At 41.7% G+C, this 12,140-nt stretch overlaps 1 protein-coding gene across 1 annotated transcript in view; it reads left to right on the top strand.

Annotated features, from left to right (window-relative positions):
* LOC132243211 (uncharacterized) overlaps positions 1–12,140 on the top strand; it is a 62,396-nt gene that overhangs the window by 643 nt on the left and 49,613 nt on the right. Inside the window, exons 2-6 of the mRNA XM_059733522.1 lie at positions 3,811–3,923; positions 4,957–5,163; positions 8,938–9,081; positions 11,320–11,480; positions 11,855–11,967. Coding sequence (XP_059589505.1) covers positions 3,811–3,923; positions 4,957–5,163; positions 8,938–9,081; positions 11,320–11,480; positions 11,855–11,967 — 738 coding nt within the window. The remainder of the gene's footprint in view (positions 1–3,810; positions 3,924–4,956; positions 5,164–8,937; positions 9,082–11,319; positions 11,481–11,854; positions 11,968–12,140) is intronic.

Below are 12,140 nucleotides of genomic sequence, written 5' to 3'. Positions count from 1 at the left end.
TGAGGAGTTACCCCAGTGACTTCATTCTACTTCACTGTTGCCTAAAGGGTTGCAGGTGTCTACCATAAGAACCAGTAGTTATGCTACCTTTCCTACCTTAACACAGAGAAAGTATAGCCCAGTGGTTGGCTCCAGCACCAACAAACTTTGGCAAACTGGTCAGTGTGATTGTACCTCATTTTACTATACTGGGAATAGTATCGTCACTGCCTTAATGAGATGTGGTAGTGATAAATATATTAAAGATTGTGGCTGTTTGCAGACATTAAAAAAAAGTGGTGATTTAAACTTGGCATGCTTCTGTGCTGAGCCCAGCACATGCCCAGAAGAGGCATTGTGTTAGTTGGAACCAGCTCACCCGAAGTCTGTATAGATTGGGCACTAGTGGGGCTTTTTTGGTGCTTTTATCTAATAGCCAATTGACTCAGCTTTAGATAAAAATGCCAAAAAGCTCTGCTGAAGCACCCAGTCTATATAGATGCTGCAGAACTGGGTCTAAGTAACGTGCTGCTTCATTCAGTGAAGCATATTTTTTGTTTTGTTTTGTTTTTTAACGTCTGCAAGCAGCCCATGAGTTTGGGTATATGAAAGCCATCTACATAGATTCATAGATGCTAGGGTCGGAAGGGACCTCAGTAGGTCATTGAGTCTGACCCCCTGCCCTGGGCAGGAAAGAGTGCTGGGGTCAGACAACCCCAGCTAGGAGCATGTCCAGTCTCCTCTTGAAGACCCCCAAGGTAGGGGATAGCACCACCTCCCTTGGAAGCCCTTTCCAGATTCTGGCAACGCTAACTGTGAAGAAGTTCTTTCTAATGTCCAACCTAAATCTGCTCTCCGTCAGTTTGTGGCCATTGTTCCTACTTACTCCAGGGGGTGCCCTAGTAATAGAGCATCTCCTATTTCAGGGGTGGGCAATTATTTTGGGTGGAGGGCTGCTTACTGAGTTTTGGCAAGCCATCTAGGGCTGCATGACAGGCAACCAGGGGCAGATAAATATTAATCTTCTAAATTTTTAGGGGCCCCGTGGGCCGGATAGAATGGCCTGGCAGGCCGCATTTTGCTCACCCCTGTATTCCCTGCAGCCCTCCCCTGATGAATTTATAGGCAGCCACAAGATCACTTCTCTCAGCCTTGTCTTACGAAGGCTGAAGAGATCTAGGTCCCTTGGTCTCTCCTTGTAGGCCCTTGCCTGCAGGCCTCTGACCATACAAGCGGCCCTCCTCTGAACCCTCTCAAGATTCTCTGCATCCCTCTTGAAGTGCAGTGTTCAAAATTGGACGCAGTACTCCAACTGCGGCCTGACCAGTGCCGCCTAGAGAGGAAGCATCACGTCTCTGGACCTGTTCGCCATGCATCTGCTAATGCATGATAAAGTGCGGTTAGCCTTCTTGATCACTTTGTCACATTGACGACTCATGTTTATCTTGGAGTCAGCTATAACTCCCAAGATCCCTTTCCGCTGCTGTGCTGCTGAGAAGGTCATTGCCAGCCTGTAAGTGTGTTGGTGGTTCTTTTTGCCCAGGTGCAGCACTTTGCACTTGTCTTTGTTGAACTGCATCCTATTTCGTTCTGCCCCATTTTCCAACCTGTCCAGATCTGCTTGGATCTGTTCCCTATCCTCTGATGTGTTAACTTTGCCCCATAATGTGGTATCATCTGTGAACTTGGACAGGGTGCTCTCTATGTCCTCGTCCAAGTCACTGATGAAGACATTGAATAGCGCCAGTCCAAGGACCGAGCCTTGTGGGACTCCACTACTCACATCTTTCCAGGTCGATATCAAGCCGTCCACCCCCACTCTGGTGTGACCCCCTAAGCCAATTTGCAAACTCACCTGACCGTGTAATTGTCTACATCACAGCCTGTCAGTTTTTTTACGAGAACAGAATGCAGTATGTATTGAAGGCCTTCTTAAAGTCTAGGTAGAGGGCATCTACCTCAACTCCTGCATCTAAGCATTTTGTGACCTGGTCATAAAAAGAAACAAGGTTAGTCAGGCAGGATCTACCTGCAGTGAACCCATGCTGATTTCCTTTCAGCATTATTTCCCCTGCTGGGGTCCCACAAATGTGATCCTTAATGATTTTTTTCTAAATTGAATTGACAGGTAGATTCATAATGGCTACACTTTATCTAAAAACAATCTCCCAGAGTGCTGTGCAGGCTGGTTCTGAGATAGACATGTCAATAATGGTTATAGGTTCTTGCCCTTGTGGCTCCTTGGTGATAGTATTCCTGTGATGTGATGTCACTGCTTTATTGTTCATTACTGATTAATGAATAAGGGCTAATGCCTTCTATTTTAGAAATGTCTGTCCTTCCTGAGGTACCTGGGAGTTAGGGTATATTAAAATCTGTCTGGTGGGAGACTCACTGGAAGGTTTGGTTCCCCATTCCTCTCATCCTGGTTAGTCTAGCTACATTGCTTAGTCACTGCTACATTGGCAGTGGTGCTTCGCTTGTCCCCTTAAACTCAGCCCCTGTCTGCATTGGAGACCAACCCCAGCTTTTGCCTTGCCCTAAATGTATTTCTACTAGTATAACTCCCATGTATAACTATGGTAAAGATCTAACAGCCACAGTTTACGCTTGCAATTTATCCTGCATTCAAACAGGGGTAGTTTCCATAAGTGTAATAGAGCAAAGGGCAAATGCTAGATGATAGGCTTGTGTGGGTTTGTTCATTCAGCTGCAATGAGTGCTGGCAATTGGCGGCAATCCATAGTGCAGACTTTCTTAGATGACAAAATTCTCTGACTTTCAAATGATTGAGATCTGGTATTGATGACTTGCTGAGGGAACTGGGTTTTTTCTTCTTTTTTTCCTGCAAAGGATTTTGGCTACACTAATGAGATGTACCTTTAGCATGGGAAGATGAAATAGGGTCAGACATGAAGTTATAAGCTCCAAGACTAGCAGGAATATCAAAGCAGGAAATGTTCTAGATGCCTTGGTCCTCTTACTTTCCTATCTGTACTTTCTCAAAGCCTTTAGATAAGATTTTTTTCAAGTAATTTTGCAAGACAGTGTTTGCAGTGTCAATTCTTCATCCTCAGGACTTTTCTTAGCTTTCCTTATTCCCCATACAGTATTTTACTCCTTTTAATCCCATATGAACTCTGAGCATTAGCTTTTATATTTATTTATTACAAAGAAACTCTCCAATATATACTCAACTTTTGTCTTCTATTTCTGTAATTACCTTTTTGTCACAAATGAATAAACATTAAATATATTAGTGCATCTATCTTACAACAGTTAGCTCACTGTCTTTGTTATGAGTAACTGCTCTGTATAAATGCATTTTCTATTGTTCTTTTTAATATTTTATTGCAGAAGTATTACATTGAAATTGCCAAGCACACAGATGTAAATAATTATAATACTCATGAAGAAAACACCTGAGATTAATGTGGGACTCATCATTAACATGATAGAGTAACATTTTGTATTTCACTGTAAATTTTCATGATTTCAGTATGAGTGTTTCTTTTCCTTTTAGGTAGACTGACTCAGGTGGATGCTTGACCTACTTCACATCATATTGTTGCTATTGTTTCTCTGATTATATGCAGTATATGGACTTTGATAGGTTTATTGGGCTTTTTAGAGTAGTTTTATTTTCCCTAGTTTTCAAAGAACCTGTATAATAAAAGAGAAGAGAGAGTGTTTATGATAGCTTCTTGTTCCATAATAAAAAACAATTAAATGGGAGCATGCTGTGCTTTTCTGATTATACAACAGTGGTATGAAAGGATTGGATGATTGCTTTAATAATATTTGCCTCCACTGTGTTATTCTTTTTAACAGGCTTTCAGATATTCAAATGGATCAACATGGATGTGCTCAGATCAAGAAAGGAGGCATACTTATGGCAACTAATTGTTCCACACACCTCTACTGGGTCTGTAAAAAACCAGCAGGTATTGATCTGTAGAATACGTAATTCAGTCCAGGTGGCCTTATGCCCATGACATCTGGGTGTATGATAAAAACATATATTTTGCCAACAGAATGTCCCTCCAGATTTTGGAGATGGACAGTGCTGCATGTTGAAACTTTAAGTGGTATAAATCAGTTTAGGTCATTCATTTCAAAGGATCCCTGCTGATGTGTAGCAGCTAATGATCTTGCCCCTTATCTCCACATTGTAATTTTAAACTAGAAATTACTATGCAAGCAGGGTTTAGAAAGGCATACGAACACGCTATTTTTAACATAATGAATGCGTTTTGAAAGGTGATCTTGCAATTTCTCCTATGGACCAACTCTGAGGAGTAAAATTGTGAGGTATTGTTATGCCATGGTGTCTTGTGATTATATCATGTGGTGGTTTGGGCATGATTTTAGAAATGGTAATTTTTTAATAAAACGTAGCTAGTGTGTGGAATTCCTTTTGTGACCACAGAAATTACCAGTTTGATTGTATAAAAGTACTTATCCTACTAGAGATGTTCATTAAAATAGTATATATTTCACTTCAAATGAAACCTAGATTTGCCCTGCTGCTCAAGCTTTTCAGTTTCATGTCCTGAAACAATTGATAAGAAATAGAACTCTAAAGTAATAGTAATTCTGTACATCATGGAGCACATTAGAAATTGATGCAGTAACCAGTGAAAATCTAATGATGAATTACAGTCTTAAGCTTGTGTTCCTTCTGCTCATTAGTTTCTAGGACCCTGATGGAGGAAGCACTTAAACATTAGGTTAAGCTCATTACGAATCAGACCAACACTTAGTGTACTTGTGTCCAGTGGATACTTAAGTGTTGTCCTGAAAAGGGGATCTTTTTGCGAGATGGAATGTAGTTATTCTAGGTAAATAACTATTTGTTCTAATTTAATTTCACTAGTTAAAGGAGCTGTTGACCAAGTTAGTGTGCCTTTACTGTTCTCCATTATTCAGGCTGTATGTACTTTCCAGCCTTCTTACAAAGTTTCTTTTTCCTTGCAGATGTTGATATTTTCTTGGAGTATCCTGGGCATCTTTTGCTTTCTCTTGCTGAGATGGCTCAGTACAAGACCCTAATGGAAGCCAAGTTCTACTGTGCAATGAAAGAGACGTGTACTGGAATAAATAGTTGGCCATCCAGGTTTTCCCTTGTCTCAGGAACTGAAATGGTGACTGCAACCATTAGAAATGCAGTTTACTTGAAAACAAGTAAGAATCTCTTTTTCTGATAATAATGTTTTGATTTCACGTATATCATTTTAAAATTAATTGCATTTTGTTTTCTTTTTTATAGTGTGAGCAGAAAGTCACTATAATATACTTCTGTTTCTGTCACTGGTAGGAGTCTACCATAGAGCTGAGTATGGGAAGTTGAAGTGGGGGCTGGGATTCTAGCATTTGTGATGTTGGGCAACTTGGTTAGTTTTCCTCTTTGAATACATGTAGATAATACTTGCCCACTTTGTAAACTGTTTTGGAATCTGTCACGGGGCAAGATCCCTAGGGTGGCCGTGATACCCCTAGTGGCTCTGCGACTGTGCCAGCTCTGCCCCAAGGGCACCCTCTTGTCTTACCTGCCACGTCTTGATGATAAAATAATAAAATCGGGAGGCTGCCCTTGGGCCTTTGCATGGCCTTGGTCTGTCGAACTTCACAAGCACTCACTGGTCCTTGGGCCCTTCACTGGACCTCACTCCCCTTCTGTGCCACACAGGAAACCTCGAGCCTTATGGGCTAAGTACGTGGCTCCAGACCTCCCCTATACCAGTCCCCATGCCTCACAGTTACAAGGATGTTGTTATCTCTGTTGGGGCCTTGGCCTACTTGGCCTCTGCTCCTTTAATATGGCTAGACCTTCTAGCCAAGGCCCACTATGTCAGATCTGGCTCTGAGGCACAAGTGCCAATTGGTTTCTTCCAGTCACTGGGCCCCTGGCCCCTGTCTGTTGGGCCCCTGGACCTTGCCTGACTGCATGCCTCTGGCGCTGGGCCTTTGGCCCTTGTGTAGCTATGCCCCTCTGATGTCGGGCCCTCCAGCCCTTGTCTGGTTGTGCCCCTCTGGGTACTAATGAGGCCTTTGTACCTCCCCTTACAGCCTCATCCCAAACTTCGAATACAAACAACAATACAAACATAAGTCCCTGTGCTATAATGCAAAAATAATAATGAAGCTGCACTCTGCCCGTTTAAGAAGGCAAACTTCCACCCCTAAGACAGTATGCCCTCTAGCCTTGGGGACCTTGTGGGCTCCTGGGGCACTTTTACATGCATGCGTCGGAGCACCAGGCGTTTTGAAAAGCACCCCCAGGGCTGCAACACACGCAATTGTATAAGCAGTGAAATGCACGTCAGCACTGAGAAAATGGCAGTGGTGCGCTTTTGAACAAAAACACTTTGGAGGTGCTTTAGTTCAAAAGCGCACCACTGCCATTTTCTCAGTGCTGACGTGCATTTTGCTGCTTATGCAACTGCATGCGGTGCAGCACAGTTTATGTCAGTTCTTGTGTGGAGCAGACTTGATTAATCGAATCTGCTCTGAAGCGGTTGATCTCCAGTGGATCGCTGGAAAAAAGTATGTGTATAAATGCCCCTGGAGCCTTACTGCTCTTGTAGGCAACAGACGCCTGTGGGTAGCTCTCTTGGGCAGGGGCTCCTTCCCCTGACAGTCTCTAGAAACAGTAAGTAGACTCTGCCAGCCCCAGCCCTGAACTTTTATGGTCCCAGGGCTCTGCTTCCTTCTCATCAGCTGATTGTCTGCAGGTGCTGGCTAATTACCTCATTAGCCTGTTGCTCTGGGCAACCTGCAGCTGTGGAGCTCTGTCTAGCCTACTGGGCTCCCTGGCTAGGCTGCTTCTGCCCTTAAAGGAGCGGGCACATCTTAGTTCCCTGCAACATCCATGAATGGAACGCAAAAGTTGCAGCAAATCTCGCCTCAGTCCCACCGTTCCAGAGCTCCTGTGGCAACAAAAGCAGTTTGATTCTATGTGTACGAGTAGGGAAGAGAGAGTTTAATTTGAAGTCAAATTGCAGGCAGGGCAGGGGCACCTTAGTGACTGACTGGTTGGGAGAGCATGAGCTTTTGTAGGCAGCAACCTACCTCATTAGATGCCAAGAATGGGCATTCAAGGAAGGCTTAAATCCATTTGGGTTCCTTGCACCACGGGCCAGGCCAACCACATCAACAAACGGTTATATTCTAACATATTATGGTGTCTCTAGTACTTTTGATAAGTAGCTGTAGGATACAAACATTTTAAAAAATGGATTAACATCATTTGATAAAAATATTATAGTATGGATTGGAATATAAGATACAGGGCACATCTACACAGGATGTTTTACTGTGCGGTAGAGCTAACTACTGCGCAGTAAACATCTGTGTCTACATGTGCACATGCTTACTGCATATTAATTGGCTCTAATTGTGAGTAAATTTGCTACCTGCAAATACAAGTAGTAAATTTAGTCAGGATTACTGCGTAGTAGTGCATGTGTAGAAGCCAAATGTGCTGCTGGACAGTACGGGGTGGGAGCTTTCTCCCTGCCCCTGGGAGCTGTCTGCTGCTGGGGCGGGCTCTGCCACTGGAACCCGGGCAGGGTCTATGTCCCCCAGCCCGAGCAGCAGGGAGTTCCCAACCGCAGCTCTGATCGGGGTGGGCAGGGCTGGGGTGCTTATCTCTCAGCGCCAGCTCCGGGGTCACAGGGCTGGCACTGGGAGATTCTTTGAGCTAAGAATAAACGAGCTATTTGCAGTCAGTAAAACAGAGGGCTCATGGAAGACGTGATCGTAATCTATAAATAGACTCAAAGTTAGTAGTATAAATGAAGAAAGGGAATTATTCACAGTCTCAGAAGATGGCCTGAAGGTAAGGAAGAAAAAATTTAGGGTAGAAATTTTTTTAGTGGCAATTAGGTAGTGGGATTAACTCTCAAGGGAAAGAGATAAGGTGACAGCATCTTTGCAGATACTCAGAAATGGGTTAATTAAGAAGTTTATGGCAGTAACGTAGGAGGCAGTCTCTTACAATGCAAACTCCTTTCTGATGACCCCAGTCAGTTTCTCAACATTGAACAAATTAGTCATTGAATAGATTGAAATGAAGAAAACATTTCTCATCGTACTTACCAAAGAGGATACCCCTGGTTAGGCAGGTTTAGAACCTTCCAGGTTCTTAGTGAATTCACCATTTCAGTGATCTGACTTTCTTAAACATGTACTGCTTCAATAACATTGTTTTCATTTAAAATGTAAAGGACTGTGATAGAGTCTAGTAAATTCTTAATGTAGTGTTGTCATATTTTTGGTGTTGCATTTTAAATGCATTTTGCTCTTTAGAAAACAATTAATAAACAATTTGATTTAACTAAAGAAGAATTTGAAAAAAAAACAAACCTAAAAAAAGGTATCCACCCTGGCTACCTAAGGAACTGGGATCTCAGATCTGAGTCTCTAAAGGTTAGATTCTTGAGTCCCAGTGCGGATTAATAATATAACTGGCTTTACATCCATAGGTACTGAAGATACTTGGCTATCTTTTAATTTTTAAGAACTCATCATCTTATTACAGAAGTGTGTATGTATAGATTTAGGTGTTTAGCTTTAGGCAACCCCATTTAGAAGTTTTGAATTATGCTTTGGCCTGAGCTCTTTTGATCTGATTCCCCCTTCTACCATATTGATATTTTGTGGCTGACTTCTTGGCTCAGAAGGTAATGCTGATTGTAAGGATGACAAGATATTTGCTCTGAAACGTGTGACATTAGAAATAGAGCTGTGTGATTAAGACAGTTTGTCATTTGAAACCCAGATGCTGCTAGCTGTTTTTATCCAACACACACTCTTATCTGGTTCTCACTCATGGTAATGATGCCATTGTGTGCATAGGAGATTGTAAAGAAAATGGGAATTAAAATGTAAGAAGTCATTATTCAGAGTTGTAAACCTACTGTTAATATTTGAAATGTTCTGTTTCCCAATCTGAAGGCTGTGTTTCTGGGCGATATGGATATGGATGTAAGGAAGCCTGCCCTGACTGCCGTAATAACCTACCTTGTAATAGCTTGACTGGGATTTGTGATGAAAACACCCGTTGTCTCGCTCCCTTCAGCACAAGGAGTTGTGTAATAAGTAAGTTCTAACAAACGGTGCCATGAAACAGCCGCTTTTATACTGTGTTTTCTGGTTTTAATCCACATAAAAATTAGCTGGTTTGGTTCTCGGATCAGGGAAGACATTGACATGAGTTTAGAAGCTCTTGCCCAAGCTCTTTTCATTTTTCAGCGGTTAGTCTTTGAAACTTTGTTTATGTGTATGGGTTAGTGTTTAACAAGAGACCTAGAATATCTCCTTGCCCTGAAGCTTCTGCCTCCTAGCAGTTCACAAAGTGCTTGATTGCTGCCTTCTTGAAAGAACCTACAGTGATTGTGTTAGATGCTACCATTTTCCTGTAACATAAAGAACAGGTAGAGCAGCAGTGCAGGCTTCCCACTTTAATGTGCCAACAGCTGTGGCCTTCATACACATTTAATTTAGTTGGCTAAGACTGTCATAAAGGTTTTGGTGCCAGTGTATGAGTGAGATGGCTTCTTTTCTTGCCTCACATTTTTGCCCCTAGTTAATCTGCTTTGCTGTTACATAGGGAATAGAACTTGACCCTGGTTCCTCACTGTGAAGACAGTCCCCAGTAGGGGTAGCACTGCCATAGTCAAGCTTTATATTACTGTTCTTTACTGTTACCAGTGCAAAGGATGTGGAGGAAGTACATGGGACTCTCTGTATTCCAACTTTTCCCAGCCCCCTTGGAAAGTTTGGCTCCCTGGTATAAGTTTGAGAAGCCATCAGAGCAGCACCTTAATTATATCTCTTGATCGGATTTATGTGTATGATCATTTACTTGCATTTGCTTTTGCCCCAAAACTCAAAATGCAGTAAGTACCAGATTTCTAAACATGGAGAAGAATCATCCATGTCCAGGGAAGCTTAAACTCTTACAGGCAAAGACAGACCAAGGAAAGAGAATATAATGTACAAGAAAGTGATGGGAATGATCTTAGATTCATAATTTATTTATGTAAGAGGGTTTTACTGTTTTGTTTTTGAAGTTCTGTATGCTTAGTTCCCACCCATCCTGGCAATTCACTTGTCCTATGCATCAATTTCCAGCTGCAGAACCAATATCTCCCTCCCTCCCTCCTTAAAGTCGAACAGCTTATGTATGAAGTAAACAAATAAAATCAGATGACTGAAACAAGTACAGTGAAGTAAGAGCTGTGTTGCAAAGTATAACGTTATTGTAGGGAGAGGAAAATCCTATAAAGATGTTACATGAAAGAACACCTGCATTTTGCATCAGCACTTAAATTTTGCTCTGAGCAGTGCATTTTTATCAGTGCATATGCTAAAAACAGAAGCAGCTAGAGTAACATGTCCACACTGCAGCAATGTTATTTATGATGGAGGCCTGAGAATAATAGGCAACATAATCATAGAGGTCAGGGGTATAGGATTAAGCAAGCTAATAATCTTAGTTCCTTTAACACCTTTTGCTTCAAATGCACACTTAATAAGATATATAGATAGGTAACTAGTGCTGCAGACAGCAACAGTGGCCTGATTCTCCAGTAACTTCATTGAAGCCGGTGGGATTACATCAGTGTAAAACTGACCTGGTGCATGGAACAGTAGGACCTTTGCAAACTGTACAGATGGAGCTACTGCCACTTCTGGAGGGCAGCAGCTGAGCTACTGTTTACACTGGAGATGCTGTTCAAAGCTAGTGTTTCAAGAGATTTTCACTAAGTAAACCAGGGCTAATGCCACATTTAAATTAGTATAGTGACTTGTCTGTGCAATCTAGAAATTGTATTTTCTGTATGTGAGAAGATTCACACTTTACTCTCTCATCCTTCAAAAAGTCTCATGACTTGATGACAGAACTGTTGTGTACCTAAGTATTTCTAGGATCGCAGTCTTAACAAAGGTGCTGACAGGTGTCCAGCTGTCTCATGTGCACACAATATAGGTTTTATGGCTTACTGGTCTACCACCAATGTCTATGTGTAGCCTTCTCAGGACAGGTAAGGCAGTAGCTGCAGTGGACTTTTTTTAATGCCTGTCGCCTTGCACAGGTCCTGCACAAAGCCTATGAATCACCCATCCCACTTTTGCTGCCAAAGGAAGGCATAAGTAGGTCTTTGAACAGTGAATAAACTCTGTATCAGCCCTTTTCACAGTGAGTTTTTTCACTTGAAATGCATGCTATTTTGTGAATGCAAAGAATGTTGAGATATTTTTTTAATGGTAAATGTCTGTAATTTTATTTTTGACATGAGACACCAGTGCTGTCTTTATTTTTATTTTTTTTAGGCACAGTCAGTTTAAAATGTCCAGAACTTGGTTGGCAATACTGGAATAGGTATTGTTACTTTATCCTTCCAGCTAATTGGAAACCTTGGAAGGATGCCAATACTACCTGCAGTCGGTACAGAGGTGCTGAACTCCTTTGGTTTGAAAGTGTGGAAGAACTGGTACAGTTATTAAGATCATCCCTTTTCTCCTGTTAATGAGCTGGTTGGCCTAGGGTTGGAGCACTTCAGAATAGTGGCACTGTAAAGGTGTTATAGTAGAGGCTGTTCTTTTCACGCTTACATGGAACAGTAAACATCACAAAGGTTGTACATGTGAAGAATATGCTTCACTAGGCATCCAGGGAATTTGTTTGACCTTGTAGGGGATTTTCTGGCCTGGAAAGCCAGCATATTTGGACTCTTAGGTTTATCAAACACCCTTTTTCCCTTCTCTTAGTTTAATTTTTTTTCTTTTCTTATTTGGATAAAAATAATCAACCCACAGATGCCTTTTATTTCCATGTTCCTTTTTATTTCTGAAAACTTGTTTGCAGACTTGGATAACAGAAGTTGTGTTTGGAGAAACATGGACAGGATTGCAAGATATAAATCAAGATGGTATCTGGGCATGGGCACATGAAGATAGTGCATCTAGTGTTTTGCCATGGTTTGTATATGAAATAATCAGGAGTTGTTTTGATGTTTAATGTGTTTGTACTACAAAAGCACAGTAAAACAAAAGTGTTATCTGTTTTACTATGCAGATGCAAAAGAAATCTCAGATTTATTACAGCCTTAGACATATTGTTAACATGAATATTTCAGTAAAATCTTATGAAG

Source organism: Alligator mississippiensis, chromosome 9 (assembly GCF_030867095.1).
Source record: "Alligator mississippiensis isolate rAllMis1 chromosome 9, rAllMis1, whole genome shotgun sequence".
Lineage (NCBI taxonomy): Eukaryota > Metazoa > Chordata > Crocodylia > Alligatoridae > Alligator > Alligator mississippiensis.
The sequence above is the reverse complement of the archived record's forward strand: the minus strand, read 5'-3'. Positions and strand labels throughout refer to the sequence as shown.